Source organism: Maniola jurtina, chromosome 3, assembly GCF_905333055.1.
Source record: "Maniola jurtina chromosome 3, ilManJurt1.1, whole genome shotgun sequence".
Taxonomy (NCBI): domain Eukaryota; kingdom Metazoa; phylum Arthropoda; class Insecta; order Lepidoptera; family Nymphalidae; genus Maniola; species Maniola jurtina.
In genome coordinates this window covers 12,513,777-12,531,038 of record NC_060031.1, presented here as the reverse complement: position 1 = coordinate 12,531,038, position 17,262 = coordinate 12,513,777, and the positions used below count along the sequence as shown (strand labels likewise).

At 36.8% G+C, this 17,262-nt stretch overlaps 1 protein-coding gene across 3 annotated transcripts in view; it reads right to left on the bottom strand.

The window, feature by feature from the left end:
• Positions 1–17,262, bottom strand: part of LOC123880932 (titin-like) — a 128,651-nt gene that overhangs the window by 14,031 nt on the left and 97,358 nt on the right. For all 3 annotated transcript variants that reach the window (XM_045929350.1, XM_045929351.1, XM_045929352.1), the window contains exon 8: positions 764–902. In XM_045929350.1, the coding sequence (XP_045785306.1) occupies positions 764–902 (139 nt within the window). The remainder of the gene's footprint in view (positions 1–763; positions 903–17,262) is intronic.

Below are 17,262 nucleotides of genomic sequence, written 5' to 3'. Positions count from 1 at the left end.
GATGTGAAGCTTTCAGTGGCTTGTCAGGATTTAAAATAAAAAATACAACAATTTTTTTAAATCACGATCCATTGGGTTTCTTGCGTCGCGCGTCGTACCAACTTTATTGCATGATTCATTTATTGTAACTATTTTAATAACGCTTGTTAGAGCAGCGTTTAAATCACACCTGGTTGAAAGTATTCACACATCAATTAACGATTGTTCAGAAAACCACACAAAGCCTTATTCACACCAACACCAATTAACAATATACGCTAGACTACATCATTTCATCCCATACTAGAGGATGGCTTATGTGTTGTCTGACACCTTTGATAATCTCTGACACACAATTTGGGTGTCTTCCAAAGCGAGCGTGAATGAGATTCTGTTATCACGTTTTATTTTGGCTGCATCATTACTTCAGAGGTGTTGTTGTGGGCAAGCGTAATCCAACGATAAGAGCCACTGCACACAAAATACATGTACGAGTAGCATCGTTGATCGGCGCGGCATTTAGATCGCTTTTCGCAAGCATAGAGTTGCGAGTTGCGACTCATAATATCAGTATAACCTAATGATCATAGCATTCGTTTTGGAACATTTACAGCGACTTCATCTTTCCTTTGAACACATTCCAATTTCCAAAACCAATGAGGATTTAGTAAGGCTCAATCATTTTAAAACCAGTAAAGCAATAAGTTGCAAGCGTGCCCTTGTAAGTCGTTAAATTGTGCGAGCATAAAATTATACTAATAAGTAGTAGCACAGGTACTCTTACCCAAGGTCCATGGGCGGGCAGTTATCGGCGATGATATCACGCGGGTCCTTCAGGAACACCACGATTACGGAGATGTTGTCCTCGGAGCCGGCCCTCTTCGCCTGCCTTACCAGATTCTTGGGCACCGCCTTCAAGTCATCTGTACGGACAAAAAATAATCTTTATAACTTTACGTCTATAGGGCGGATAAATATATTTTGTTCGCAAAAAAGCAGTCCCAGGCGCAGAAATAAGTATGATATATATATTTGTATCCATTTAGTGGAATTGTGCCTATAAAACATCCCCTGGGAAATCTTTAATCTTTCTGGATAAAAGTATGAGTGTCGTACTACGCCTACGTTCATCCCCATAAAGATATAATTTTACGTCAAGATCGGTTTAGCAGAGAGCCACGCAAAGAAGACATGTACTACACTTTTGCAAATATAATATTAGCATAGGTTTTATAATTCACTAGCTGATGCCCGCGACTTCGTTCGCGTGGATGTAGGTTTTTTAAAATTCCCGTGGGAACTCTTTGATTTTCCGGGATAAAAAGTAGCCTATGTGCTAATCCAGGGTATAATCTATCTCCATTCTTTTCAGCCAAATCCGTCCAGTAGTTTTTGCGTGAAGGAATAACAAACATTCACACACACACACACACATAAAAACTTTCTGCTTTATAATATTAGTGTGATTAAAAATAAAATACAGATAAGAAAACGTTATGGACAATGTTTCCCAATGCTATTATTATCCTTAAAAGACCGACGTGTCATCTAGCGCGAAGTTTCGTTGCGAAGTCTATTATGTCTGCAATTAGTTGCGGCACAATGGTGAATAGAGCGGACGGATATGGAGTAACGATGTTTATGTTTCCATTTGCCACAGCTTGAGCTGTGTGAGGATGTCCTTGTTCAGTCTCAAGCTTGTCGCATGATTCACTGGCCACCGTGCTGCTATTGTGCCCTATTGGGCCCGTTCTAACATGCGTAGGTACATTTCACGTATGTTCGATACTAACTCGTACTCCGTTATTTTCTCCGAGCTATTAATCCAACTCCAATTTTGTAAAAGTATCAAAGTTGGTCAGCATTATCGACTCTTATAAGGTTGGCTATGAACAGAACATGTGCGCCCGTTTCGTTGAGCGCTGTCGACACGGTTTCGTTTTGAAATTCTGCAGAAATGTACCCACTACATGCGATTTCGTTTTAATTTACATGGCTTTCGCGTGTACTTTTATTATAAGGTCGAATTGCGTCAACGTGTATTAGGTAATGTCTAATGAAAATTATGTTCCCATCGTGCGAAATTATCAAAGCACTCCCTTGAGCGAACGCACCCCTGTCTACTGTCTGGGAATATTATCCTTGGCAAGTAGTTGTAGGACTTTTGTAGGACTTTTTTGAAAATAGAGCTCGCTCGCCGCTGGGTATAGTAGATACACGCCTTGACTTTGCTCGCTATTTCGGGGCGCGGTCATCGCCACCGCCCTTTGCTTTTTTACCCTGTTTGGTCTGGCTCGCAGCCAACCGCGCCTTGTCTCTTAATAGGAAAGACATGCCTAAGATTATAAGATAATATATGGCATTCATTTCAGGAAACATGAATTTGACTCTGATTTAGGAATGTTAATAAAGGTAATAATAACACGATAGTAGACTTCTATAATGACATTAATCATTATGAAAAATTGCTACGAAATTGCTAATAATGCTAATAATCTTCTGAATGTATTAAGCCGCAGGCATAAGCCCTAATTAGCACGAGCGTTAAAAAGCGTTGCGTTAAAACCCGGCGTTACGCTGAAAATACAAAGTGCGCGTTAAAAAGCGCTGTCGTGTGAACAGATACTTGGGAATGCATTTGTTCTATTTAAATACTTCTTAAAGGACGTTAAAAAAGCTCTCGTGCGAATTAGCCCTAAAGGTAGTAAAATACTGAATCATTAGTGATGCCAATAAGTTTCAGATGAAAACTGATGAGGAGCACAACAAGAACATACCGTACCAAATCTAAGTAGTGTAAATAGTAGGTACTCGTATGAACCTACATAAGATTACGGAATGTTCTTGCTGTGGTTTTCTATTTAACTTAAGAAACGAGATCAAAATTAACGCTATCAAAAGGGCATCAGCAGAATAAATACAAGCAATGCAACAACGATGATAGTGCGGTGGTGATTATTACAGCGATTACTGCGGTACTCGCCCACCTAACGGTGATACGGGAGGAATGTGCCGCCGCCGGCCATTGTTCCTATAACTGAGCAAAAACGGATCACGTCAGCGCATACTAAGCCGAACACCTGCCCTCTGACAAGTTTTAGGTCGCGATTATAAAAGCCGTGCACGAATTAAAGGTAAAACGTGATTGTGAACTATAAATATGGACAATCTATTTAAAAAAATTGGCAAACTGGTACCGTGCCCAATATTTTAATAGCTAGAAAATCTTTAATCGAGGATTTAAATTGTCAATTTTTGCTGTCAGAAATACATAATATATATCTAACGAGTGAAAGAACAACCTTTAACAGCATGTTAAAGAAATGAGTTCACTATTTTTTAGCTGTATGAACAAAATGTCAAAAAATCAGACGAAGCAAGTTTATACTTTGACCTTAATAGTAAGATTATTTTTATAATGTAAACTGAAAAGTCAGTAATCATTTATAATGCAGTGTAAATATGAGAAATAGCTAGAAAACAAAATGCTTATACCTACAAAATGAAAACTGTCAGGGCTAGGCATAGGCAGTTTGTAGTTAGCTTTATTGATTGATGAAACGCTATAAATTCCAGAGCTAGGTTTTAAACAAGACCAAATCTATGATGTAAACTCAAACTAAATGAAAGATGAAAAATTGTAAAGAACGACGAGACGACATAATATAAAGTAAGGTAATGCCTTATACAGAGTGTTGATGTAGATAGGAAATGCAGTAGATCTGTAATGGAATTGAGAGGCGGAAAACGGGGTGGGGCGGGGATCAAGTGCAATTTTGCAGCAAGTTCATCCGGCCCGGTGCAACCTGCATGTCGGCTGTAAGATTGAGTAGGTGTATAGTATAACTAGCCATGATGTGTTTTGCATTGAATGCTTAGTATAAATAACAACTGAATCATAGAGCCATCATAGAGCTGTGACTGAAACAGGATAAATGGGATTGAAGAAAAATGAAATATGATATAGTACAGCAAGTTAGGTAGATGGCACCGGGTAAGATTTGCCGATCTCTTCTAACCAAAGCCGTAAAAAGATTTAGCTAATAAAGATGTGACATGATGTCATTATAAGATATAAATATAAATCAGATATAAATAATTTACTGAATTTATTTGATACCAGCTAATCCGCCCAGCCCCGCTCGGGTAAAATTTGATATTAGTACATATTAATAGCTTATGTTACTTCTGGCTAAAATAGCTTTCTAATGGTGAAAGAATTATTATTAAAATCGGTTCAGTAGTTTCAGAGTTTATCGATCTCTCTCTTACCTCTGAAACAAGAATAAATAAGAAATAAAATCTTTTAATTACTTCTTAGTAACGTTGTTGAAATTAAAGGTAATGTTTATACCGCTTTCTTTTACTACAGATTAAAAGATATAATTTAACAGTTATAAAGACTTATATAAGATTAAATAATTTCTTTTATCTCAATAAAAATCTACAATAAACAAAAAACAATCACCATTGAAATAAATACAATTCTCTTATATCACGCGAATAAAACTGTCACATAAATATGTATTTATATGGTATTTATAAACGGGCTAGGTACGCCCGCTATTTAATTATGTGTTTGTCCTACCAAATAAGTCTCCAGACAGTTTTCGGTCTAACCTTCAAATGTACTGTGTACTTTGCTTCAGAAAATGCAACTATGTAGCTTTTTTTTATTATTTATGTCTATTTCATGTGGCCGCACAAAAATTTGTATTGAAAGACCGATGTGTGCGTGAGATGGGGGAGTCTGGGCGGCTTCGCGCTGCAGCAAGTTTAGTTTAGGGAGGAACCCACACCACTCCAGGCTCCACTTACGACCTCCGACCAACGTTTCAACTATACATTGAATTCAACTCTGTGAAGCCTACGTTGCCTACAGCATTAAATTTATTTACTTTTCAGTAAAATGTGCCAAAGAGGACCGCATATTTTCATCCGAAAATATCAAAAATGGATCGTAGTTATAGAATATACTATTCGTCCATGAAGTTTCCAGCAAAATGGTTTTAATACAATAAATGAGATTAAACTTGGATTAAAGCGATTCCAGCAGCTTTGCGGAGAATACAAATTGTAATCTCATTTTAGATGTAGAGCATTTCGATGTGGTTGTAAATAAAATTTATCACAATAAATCCGTTCACATATTTTGTGACGGTTTTAGATACCGTTAGGCCGTTAGAGTTCATTTTTAATTACATATGAAACGCCTGCCTGAACAGCGGTGATAATTTAGTGGTCAAATACGTCGGTCTTCTATGCGGGAGCTCAGGGTTCAATCCCAGGCATGCACATCTGAATTTTGGAGTTATGTGCGTTTTAAGAACTAATAAATATCACTTGCTTTAACAGTGAAGAAAAACATCGTAAGGAAAGCGGCATACCTGAGAGTTCTTCATAATGTTCCGTGTGTAATAGTATGTGTGTAAAGTCTGCCACTAGGCCAGCGTGGCCAACTATGGCCTTAACTCTCTCATTCTGAGAGGAGACCCGTGCTAGGTAGTGGGCCGACGATCGAATGTATGATGATGAGAGATACTTCACACACCTTTGAGAACATTATGGAGAACTCTCAGAATTTGCTCACGATGCTTTCCCTTACCGTTAAAGCAAGTGATATTTGATTGCTTTACGTACATAACTCCAAAAAGTAAGAGGAGCCCGGGATTGAACCCCCGACCTCCCGAATAGGAGGCGGACCTCTTAACCACTACGATACCACGGCTTATATAGGACTAGCACGGGTGCCTTCAGTAGATTTGAAACTTAGCAAATAAGAACCTAGGTAGGTTCTTATATACTTCCATCCCGCACTCTGGTCACTAAATCCGTAAACCAAAGGTTGCCTGTAAAGAGATTGCTGCAGCAATAAGGCCGCCTTTGCACCATCTAGTATAGTTTCTTCTAATGTCTTCTGTATGTATGTTTGAGTGCAACAAAGTATTACACATAGGTAAATATATAAAATTCTTAACTATGTGCCATCTGCGACCAATATCTGAGGTTACGTATGAAATGTCTCCACCCAAAGTGAAAGCGTTAATTAAACCATTGTAGACGCAAATAAGCATCCGAGCCGTGAAAGCGACGAGGGGCTGATATTTACAGACACATTATCGTAGGAAAACAAACTCGCTACTGCCACTTAAGCCCAGCCGTCTGCGCGACTGCGGGGCGGCCTCCAACTAACGAGACTTGAGACATATCCATACTAATCCTAATCCATACTTAATATTATAAATGCGAAAGTGTGTCTGTCTGTCTGCTAGCTTTTCACAACCCAACAGTTTAACTGACTTTGATGAAATTTGGTACAGAATTCCCTTACATCCCGAGGACGGACATTTTATCCCGGAAAATGATAAATTTTTATCCCGGGAAATTAAACAGTTCCCACTGGATTAAAAAAATCTAAATCCACGTGGACGAAGTCGCTGGCATAATCTAGTAGGTATTAGAAATAAGAAAGTGTGTCTACTTGTCTGCTGCAGAATCTGAACCGAATCTGACAAAATTCGGTACACAGAAAGCTTGCATCCCAGGGACTGACACAAGTTACCTTTTGTCCCGGAAACAAAGAGTTCCTTTGGAATTCTTAAAAACCTAAATCTTAAACCACGTGGATGAAGTCACGGACGTCATTTATATGGTACAGAGATAATATGTAGCTTCCGTCTTGGAGACGGCCATAGCATAGGGAACTTACTACTTACTTTAGATAGGATAATCAAAAAGTTTTCACGGGGTCTTTAAATATCTAAATCTACGAGAAAGAAGTCGCGGGTATCATCTAGTCTTCTACAAATAAAGGCCATCTTATCCAAAAGCTTTCTTGCAGATATCCCATATCTAGTTGCGTAATTCCATTAGACCGACCCGACGTCCAGCCACAGCATTCCATTGAGTATAGGGTTACCAGCCGTTGTTAAATTGAAAAGACCTGACCAAAGCTTGACTTCTATTGAAAGGACCGGTAAATAAGAAAATGAAGAATACGCATTTAGGTATATCATTTTTAATTACTTATTTGATCATGTTGACAATATGTGGAACCCTCGTAGCTTTAGTTTAAAGTTTACGTAATTAATTGTCACCATTAGATCATCTTACAAATCCAACAATTGACAATCAACAAGTGTAAATTAAAAATTTATAACACCCCCGACAAGTGAAGGTTACAGTAACTAGAAAAGAGCTGATAACTTTCAAACGGCTGAACCGATTTTCTTGGACTATTCCGCGCTTACGATCTGAGTTTTCCAAAACATCATTTTCAAATAAATAATTATGTATTTAGGCAACGTCCATCTTGACAGCTTGACATTTGTCAATTGACATAATATTATGAACCTAACGGTTATCTAACCTTCTTTTCTACAAGAAAACTAGAAAAGAGCTGATAACTCTTAAACGGCTGAACCAATTTTTTTGGATTATAGCTAAGAACACTCTCGATCAAGCCACCTTTCAAACAAAAAAAAAGTAAATTAAAATCGGTTCATTCGTTTAGGCGCTACGATGCCACAGACAGATACACAGATACACACGTCAAACTTATAACACCCCTCTTTTTGGGTCGGGGGTTAAAAAGTGCACAATCAAATAGCACCTATACTATGAATTAATTATTATTTGACTTTGACTTTATACCTACTATTGATTAAACAAGATGGAATCAAAGAATAAATGTTTTGCTTATTTTGAAAAGTATCATTTTAATAAAATAAATAAAATATTAATAATAATTAAGTTCATTCTAAAAGATAAGATTCTAAAATTTTGGCAAGTAGGTACCTACCTACCTACCTGAAAATCCTAGCATATCAGAAGAAATCCGAAACTCCATGAATTCAATATCGATCTTTTGTTAAAAATTCGTTTTAGAACTATGTAACTAATGTCAAAGCATTTAGTAAAGGCTAAAGAACCCTTTCAAAAGTTCATTACAATTTTAACACTAAACGGTACTTTACCTTCGAATACACGAGCCACTTTGCGAACGCTTGTTATAAAGTATGATTAGTTATTTTTTTAAAATATCACATCATTACATGTTACAGCGTTTGGGCAACATCGATTATTATATTTAGAGTTATTTAGGTCGAACTTGAATCATACTTGTTGCCTTTAATAATAACCGTGAGTAATGATTTGGCCCGAAATCAACAATAATATTATGCATAAGTATCAAATATATCAAATCAAGAACCTTCGATAAAACTTCTAAGTTTCTACTTCTAAATGGCAAAATTAAAAATAGAGAAGAAAATCTGAAGAAATTGACCGAATTGGTTACATCTCACAAAGAGTATAACCCTTCGCAAGACATACAAATTTAAAAGGAACGTTTCGTGAACAAATAATTTTCTTTGGTTTTTCAAATTTCAAAGGCCAACTCCTTAAGGGTTCAAGGATTGATTCAAAAAGTGCAGCCACCAAAATCTTGCCAAAGGAAATCTTTTTGTTCACAATACGCCGTAAAAACTGCCTCAAAGATGGAACTCTAATTAAAAACAAAAGACAAACATAGACTCCCTACTTTATACGAGTTTTATTATAAAGGTTTAGTCCTGTAATTGAAATATCCCACTTCTGTTGTTATGGCATCAGCTTACAGCTAGTCGCACTCGTGGACTACATACGTATGTACTCTCATTACATTGAGTGGGGATCCCAGTACATGTAGCTTCATCACGTGGTCGCTAATTGGTTAGCGTGAGGGCGAGAGGGGCAGAGGGCACGGCAGAGTTATCCGTGGAGCTGTCCGTAGCGGGAACCCTCTAATTAAGAGGGGTCTATTCGTAGTGCGCATCAAACAAACGTAGTTTGGCTCTCATTTGAATACTAACTAATCAAACTCAATAAAATTTTGAATACGCGTTTTAGGAATCAATATATATGTCTGTGATTTTCCAGATTTCTGTTAAAATATTGTTTCAAAAGTACTCGGTCTCAAAAATTTACACACAAATCTTTAAATCCGCGTAACTTTAAACTAATTTTATTTTTACGGAAATCTGGCAAACCACAGACATAGATATTACTTTCTAGTGCGTGTCTACAAAATGACACCGAGTTTGAAAAATGCAATAAAATATTTAGACGCTCCATTTATCGATATATCGCTATCAAAGCTCGCTATAAATTCTACGGCAAAGACTGAAAGGCTTTTTAGAAACGGGGCCAAAAGTTTAAGTCTTCCTTTACATTCAGTCACACGTTATACCCATTAAAGCTCTGATACCGCGGTGATACCTGGCCACTTAAAGAGAATGTCGGTTGAACCCGCTGATCTCACAGTTAAACAATGTGACACACAATGGACAGCTTCCACTGCGCTAAGCCGACCCGAATTACACCAGAATTGAATACGGCGTGAAAGATGAGAATCAGGCCAAAATGTATGTGTGTTCCGGGAAACATTTAACCGTTGTAAACTATAACTCGGACTAACTAATAAGTACATATCAAACACGGCGGACGCTATGGGACTCGTTAAACTTTTTTAACAAAATATATCTACTACATAAACAAGGACCATAAAACTTTGTTGATATTTTAAAATAGTTAAATATTTCCAGCGATGTTGATTTAAATTAAATAAAATGGTTTATTTTAAATTAAATTATGTATCCAAAAAATATTGTTTAATCATAATATGTTTAAAAAAAAAAACAAAGCGAAAATCACAATTTTATTACAGTCAAACTTAACGGATGACCCTTATTTTGTTTTATTACAAGTGTAAATTAAAAATTTATAATACCCCCGACAAGTGAAGGTTACAATAACTAGAAAAGAGCTGATAACTTTCAAACGGCTGAACCAATTTTCTTGGATTATAGCTAAGAACACTCTCGATCAAGCCACCTTTCAAACAAAAAAACTAAATTAAAATCGGTTCATTCGTTTAGGCGCTACGATGCCACAGACAGATACACAGACACGCAGATACACAGGTACACACGTCAAACTTATAACACCCATCTTTTTGGGTCGGGGGTTAAAAACAGAGGGGTTTAGTCAGAGAGACAATTTATGATACTCCAGGTATCATAAATTGTCTATAGATAGGTACTGATTTTTGATTTAAACACAAATTAATAATTTGGCTCAATTCCAGTCTCTCTAAAAATTTTAAAGAGATTGGAATTTTTCTATGTATGGGTAAATAAATGTAACTGTTTAAAAACCAGAAAAGTCAAACGAATTTTTTAACTACATAATTTTATTATTTTCGTGACAGGGTATGGAAATTAAATTAAAATTTGGTTTGTCCCGCCAACGCCATCGATCGCGCGTCTCGTGTCTGCTCATGCGTTGTGCCTGCCATGGCTGTCGTGGTGGTTATAGGGTGGGCGCAAACAGGTACATAAGACTTATTTCAGCCTGATCCGTCCAGTAGTTTAAGCTGTGCGTTGATAGATCAGTCAGTAAGTCAGTCAGTAAGCGTTTCCTTTCACATATTTAGGAAGATGAGGCTATCGATACTATGTAATGTCAAGTGTATTTTTGACTCTCCAACTATGACCACAATATTGACCAGCGTAACACAAGCGGCACGAGACCGTGGTATGTGGAGAAGACCTAAATAAATCTAGCAATAGACCTTTATCGACTGAAACGATGACGAAGATTCAGCCTACCATTTTTTCTATTCTATCTATTTTTTTTCAATCATGCTTAATAAAAAGCAATGAGCGAGGTCTAGGTTGAACCGTGCTTGTCTAGACCGTTCTATTATGGGGTAGGGAACACTAAAATAATATTCTTACGGTTCCGGAACCATGAGCGCTTGGCTAGCAAAATACGGGACGAACAGGAGGTGGGTCCCGCCCTTTATGCTTAGTTTCTAACGCGCGCTCCAGTTCGCGGTGACTTTTTCAAGCGACAAATCACGCCTACCTTTATATGCAAAACTTGGAAACCCACGCAACAAGTGCTACATTCTTGGCCGAATAAACAAGCGTGGTTAGGTCTGGTTTGTTATTCATATGCACGAATATTTCGCATGAAAGAGTTTTGTTACAGGTTTGTTGTTTTCTTTTTAGGGTTCCGTACCTCCAGAGAAAAAGATCGTTATAGGATCACAACTTTATCTGTCTGCTAGTCTGCCCCATGAAGGGAACCAAAACCAATAGGGTAACTTCAGTTGACCTACATATAATCAGGGGCAAGTAGCAGTGTCTTATAGCACAATTAAAGGGAAAAATCCAAAAAGCATGCACTTGTGGTTACAACTTACATCACAAAACAAATTAAAAGTCATTTCTCGTACGATGGTACGGAACCCATCGTGTGCAATCCGACTCACACTTGACCGATGTTTTATTTTTTTGCGGACTATTTAACGAGGTAACCAATAGAGTAATGGATTTTGTTTTTCATTGTTTTACTTAAATCCAGCAATTTACTTTAATCGGTTTAGCAAAAATAGACTTGGTTATATTCAGTAAATGGTATTTAAACATTAAAAATAGCTTGAAGAACAATACCTTTTGATAGTAAAAATAAGAGAGTCAAATACACCACAACAAAGTGGGCATACAAGTTTAAAGCTGTCTTTATACTGAGGATGAGCGAGTAAGAATAGCGAGTGTTACTAATGAACAAGATCGATTATTATTATTTTTATAGCATTTCTTGAAAAGGGCGAGGGATAGGCAGGGGGAAAACGAGCGAAGCTAAAAACCAAATAGTGATTTTAATGAGCTATGATAGATATCCATAAAATAGTCTTGTTATTGGAAGCGTTCCTTCATCTGGAGCTGATCTTAATCCCAAGCGTTGGAAGACCCCCAAACTAGGCGTACAGAGTACAGACGACATTAGGCAAATCACAGAAAGCCGCTGAATTCAGGCCGCGGCGTGTTGAAGTCCCTACAAGAGACCTATGTCAAACAGTGGTGTCTATCGGTTGATGATGATGATGCGCACGGTGCACGACTACCTACACTGTCAAGAGAGATACTGCGAGGAAATAATTATTAGCAAATAGGTATAAAAGTGATAATTTTGAAAAATAAACAAGGACTTTACGATCGATAAGCAGATAAGTATTCGACGAAATGCATTACAAATGGCGGTCGACAGCCTTTATCGGCTGTTATCTAACCGATATTCTGCTAATCTTTATTGCGAACAACATGTTGAGTTGCAATTTGTAGAGATGAGACGTCGCGCTGTTTCATAAATTGCAATCCCATCAGCCTCATAAATGCAATAACGTTCGTTAATTAAACCGATAGCGTAGCTCAAAAGGCACTCGAGTGAAAACATCGGCATATTAAAAAGTGGCACATTTACTCGTAGTATCTCCCAATTAATCTTCTCTTCTCTTCTTCTTCTCTTAATTAACCTTCTGGAATATCTAGATAGATAAAAGGAAAAGGTGACTAACTGACTGGCCGATCTATCTACGCACAGCTCTAACTACTGGACAAATCGTGCTGAAATTTGGCATACAGAAGCTGTTATGACGTATAGGTATATCCATTAAAAAGGATTGAAGCCCTAAGGGGGTAAAATAGGGGATTGTGATTTGTGTAGTCCACGCAGGTGCATCCGGGGCATAGACTGATAATGCATATAGCGGTAGTAAAACACGTCCTCCTTAGGATCCTATCTTCAGTAAGTATGTCATAAAACTGGACCTTAAATAGTGTAAATTAAATGAAAAAAAAAAAAAAATGTTATTCAAACCAAATTTACAGCTACAGGTGTGACGATTGCAATCACTGTCAGTCACTGATCTGATTGGCTGACACCCTCTCACCATTGGCTGAAATACACTGTCACAGGGAGAATATCAATTCAGCCAATCACAACAATTGAGACTAGCAATGGGATAATCACAAGTTGCGTGCTAAGGTGGCTTTAGTGAAAAGTCGAAAACGGCTCCGATCACGTGGCACGGAATCACGGACACCGACCTCAGTGCGCTAGACGAATCGAAATTACAGCGATTGATAATTCATAGTGCAGTGTGCAGTCGAGGCTACGTACGCTGTGTCATGTATGATTCATGCGACCGCTTGCTTGGTGCGAAATTGGTAGTCCAAACGAAGTTCCTCGCGTCATACTCGGCCAATCTAGTTTTATAGGTTTGTTTACTAAACTAAATATAGGTTTGTTTAATAATTTGCCATTTTCCCATATATTTATTGAAGTTCTCAAGCAGAATTGGATTAAGGTTAAATGCATTTGGTATACCTACATGTACGAGTAAGCCAAGTAAGAGGCAGTGTTAGTCTAGTGTGTGTCCGAATTAGTAGTAAAAAGTGTAAATTAAAACCCCCGACACGTGAAGGTTACAGTAACTAGAAAAGAACATAACTTTCAAACGGCTGAACCGTTTTTCTTGTATTATAGCTAAGAACACTCTCGATCAAGCCACATTTCAAACAAAATAAAACTAAATTAAAATCGGTTCATTAGTTTAGGAGCTATAATGCCACAGACAGATACACAGATACACACGTCAAACTTATAACACCCCTCTTTTTTGGTCGGGGGTTAAAAATCATTTTTAAGTAAGAAAAATTTCAGAACCGCGATAGATCATCGGCAATCCACTCCGGATTGCAATCCGAATGGTCGCCGGTTCAAACCCCACCCGTTGCCGTTGTAAGACCCGTAATTGTTGTAAAGTAAAGGGGAATATTAGTCATCATGATAAACTTGGCAAAAAAACCTAAACCTTTGAGCATTCATATAATTTATTGGTGTGCAGAACTTGAGGCCTAAAATTCGTTATCTTCAGACTTACCTACCTACTCAGTTCACGGTCGTTCCTTGCTCTTTAGGTATACAGACATTTTGTGACTGGATATTATCTCATCAACTAACTTTATTAAATACCAGCTTTAAAAATGGTTCTTTGCAGTTAGGTTATTTTGCTCTGAATATTACTTAGGATCTACTAATTTGCTATCGCAGGTTACATAATACTCGTACAGATTAGTACGTAACTAAAAAAATTTAGATAAAAATCAGCTGATTAAAAATCTTTTATTAGCTTGCATGTCTATTATATGCAAATACTCTCTATACTGTTTGCATAATATGCAGCACCTAGAAACTTTCTTTTTTAAGAATAACATCTTCGCTTTTTTACGCTTTCACGAATTAGTTCACTAATAAAAATGGTAGGTGCTCCACAGTGCACATTCCGATGTATTCTTTTCGCATCAATTAATATTCTCAAGTTTGTACTAAACACTAAGTCTAGAAGAATCAAATCATGTAGGACAACTAGTTAAGTATCTCTTATGCTATGCCAGTAACCCTGCCACCACCGCCGGTTCAGAATGTAGATTCAAATGAGAAGAGCTAGCAGGAAACTCTGCCGTTGCTCTTTTCAAATCGTAAAAAGTTACAATAATGTAACAAAACAACTTACACCATCTTGTAAGCAACTGAAAGCTCAGCCTTCAGCTCAGCTTTCACGCATTTTGGTCACCATTCATCAAATTTTTCATTTTAATCATAAAGTTTTTTTACGCAATGTTTTAAGAGCAAATCTAATTTTTTTTTTCATTTTTTTAAGACGAAAGAAGTTTAAAAGAAGCAATCTTGAAAAGAAGCAGATATGGAAGAATATTTTATGAAAATAAATCTGAATATAACTGTTTTGGAATGTTCAATTTTAAAGTTACGATACCTTTTATAGGTATTGCTATGCATTCGTAATTGCATCCCGTATTTGATATACACCACGGACCCGGCTGTGCGCAATGCGATATTTGATTTGGCAGATGAGTCTGACCCGACCGAATCAATCAGAATTGCTATTTCCGAATACACGATACATCCGATTAACTACCTGCTAATTGGAGAGTTTGATTGCAGCGCTAAAGGAAATGTGATAAGTGATTCAGACGTGGAATTATCCCGAAGCAAACATGGAATTATCCAGAAGCACAGTGTAGGTATAGGTACTTCTCGCAGAAGATAATAATAATAATAATAATAATCTTTATTGTTTCCCCATAAAAAATTACAACAAGAAATTAGGTTAAGCCACTGATGCCTAAAATAAGTTGTACACTTGTGTTATAGGCATCAGGGCTCTCCCCTTACAGAATTGAAAATTATGTTATGTGTATTAGGTGAAGTTTAATATATACCTACATATATACATACTAGATGACCTCTCTCGGAAATAGACTAATATAGTACCTATAATGTATGTCTGCTATCTGTGTGTGTATGTGTGTATATGAGAGAGGGTGTGTAAGATACAATAGTGTGAAAAGTTTCGAGGGTATTTAGATGAAATCTATAACTTCAGTTTGTATAAGTTATTTAAAAGTGGTAAGTAAATTTTCGGTGTCTTCATAAGATAATTTATGTAAGTATGAAATTAGTGTTTTTTTGCAATTAGTTCTATTTAGTGGGTAGATATGTGTCAATGCATTAACTTTATTATATATATGAGGCCCCTGGAAGCAGTAAAATTTTTCAATGAAAGCTGTTTTTAATTTATGTGGTATGCTTGCTACTTTATGTATTCTACGATTGTTTAGATGAGAAGCGTCATACGTTAGTTCACTATGCTGTTTCAATAATATACTCAATATGAACAACTTTCTTACTGAAAGAACTTCACAATCTTTATAAAGCAAAAATGTTGGGTACCGAAACGGGCGAAAAGTGGACACCTTTAAAATTGTGCGTTGACCAACTTCAGCTTTCATTAAGATTGTTTTAGACGCTCCTCCCCAAGACGATATACAGTATGTAATTACAGATTGGCACAAGGCTAAATATATAGATTTTAATATTTTAGGTTCAACTACATGCCTAAGATTTTTGAAAATGTAGATCATTTTATTCAGTCTACTCCTTAGTATATTGATATGTTGCTTAAAATTTAAGTTACAGTCTAGGGTCACACCCAAATATTTTATATGCTGAACTTTTTCCAATGTTGGACAACTGCAAGGGAAAATATTAGAATGAGAGCATGAGTGAGCTACTATATGGAGATTATCGGGGAAGTTAACAGTTTGACGTATTGAAAAGGTGATATATTTGGTTTTATTAATGTTTAGGGACAGAATGTTATCATGAAGCCATTTAGTAACAGTGTCAAAACCCTCTTGCGCTGCCTCAAACACCTCCTTCCAAGAGTCCGCAGCAAAGACAAGTGCAGTGTCATCCGCATACGAAACAATTTGCCCCTGTCTCAGTTGCAAGCGAGTAAGGTAATCAATGTAGATAAGAAAAAGAGTAGGTCCCAATATGCTGCCTTGAGGCACCCCATGCGTAACCATCAGGTCAGTACTTGTGTAGGACTCCACTCTAACACATTGTACTCTATCTGCTAGGTAATCTTTAAATAGTTTCAGCTGAAGACCTCTGATACCGATGCATTCAAGCTTATCAAGTAAGACTGGGATGGATACGGTATCAAAGGCCTTAGCCAAGTCTAAAAAGATACATATGCATTTTTTACCCTGATCGAGACTGTTAGCTATATAGTTTGTTAAGGTATGTACTGCATCATCCGTTGATTTACCGTGTCTAAAGCCAAATTGATTTTGAGATAAGAGATTATTATTTTCTAAAAATTGCACCAATCTTGTATTTATTATTTTTTCCAAAATTTTAGATAATGATGGCAAAATAGAGATTGGTCGATAGTTGCTAATGTTATTTTTGTCCGCATTTTTAAAAATTGGTCGAACCTCAGACTTTTTTAGGGCTTTTGGAAAAATGCCTTTCTGCAGGCAGCAATTGAAGATGTGAGTTATTGTAGGAATTAAATGATTCTTACAATTTTTAAGTAACTTATTATTGATTCCATCCCATCCTACTGTACATTCATTTTTTAGATTTTTAATAATATTATTTATTTCCGCTTCGTCCGTATCTAGTAGCACAAAAGATTTTAATTTATTTCGGGATGCTCGATCCAATCTGGATGCATTATCACTCACACAGTCAAAACCTTCAGCTAATTTTCTACCAACGTTAATAAAATAGTGATTAATATGTTCAACCGATAACTGTGGGGAGTCTTTAAGCGTTAGTAATTCTTTATTATACCCTGTTTGCTTTGGGGAATTTATCATATTTTTAAGGACATTCCATAGCTTTTTATTGTCATTTTTGGCCATATTCACCTGTTCTTTCTCATAATTTCTTTTAATTTTTTTCAAAAGAGAATTACAGAAATTTCTGTAACGTTTATAAATAAGACTTATTTTTTCGTTTTCTGGAGAGCACTTGGCTTTCTTGTGCAGTTTATCTCTATGTCTTATGCATCTAAGAAGT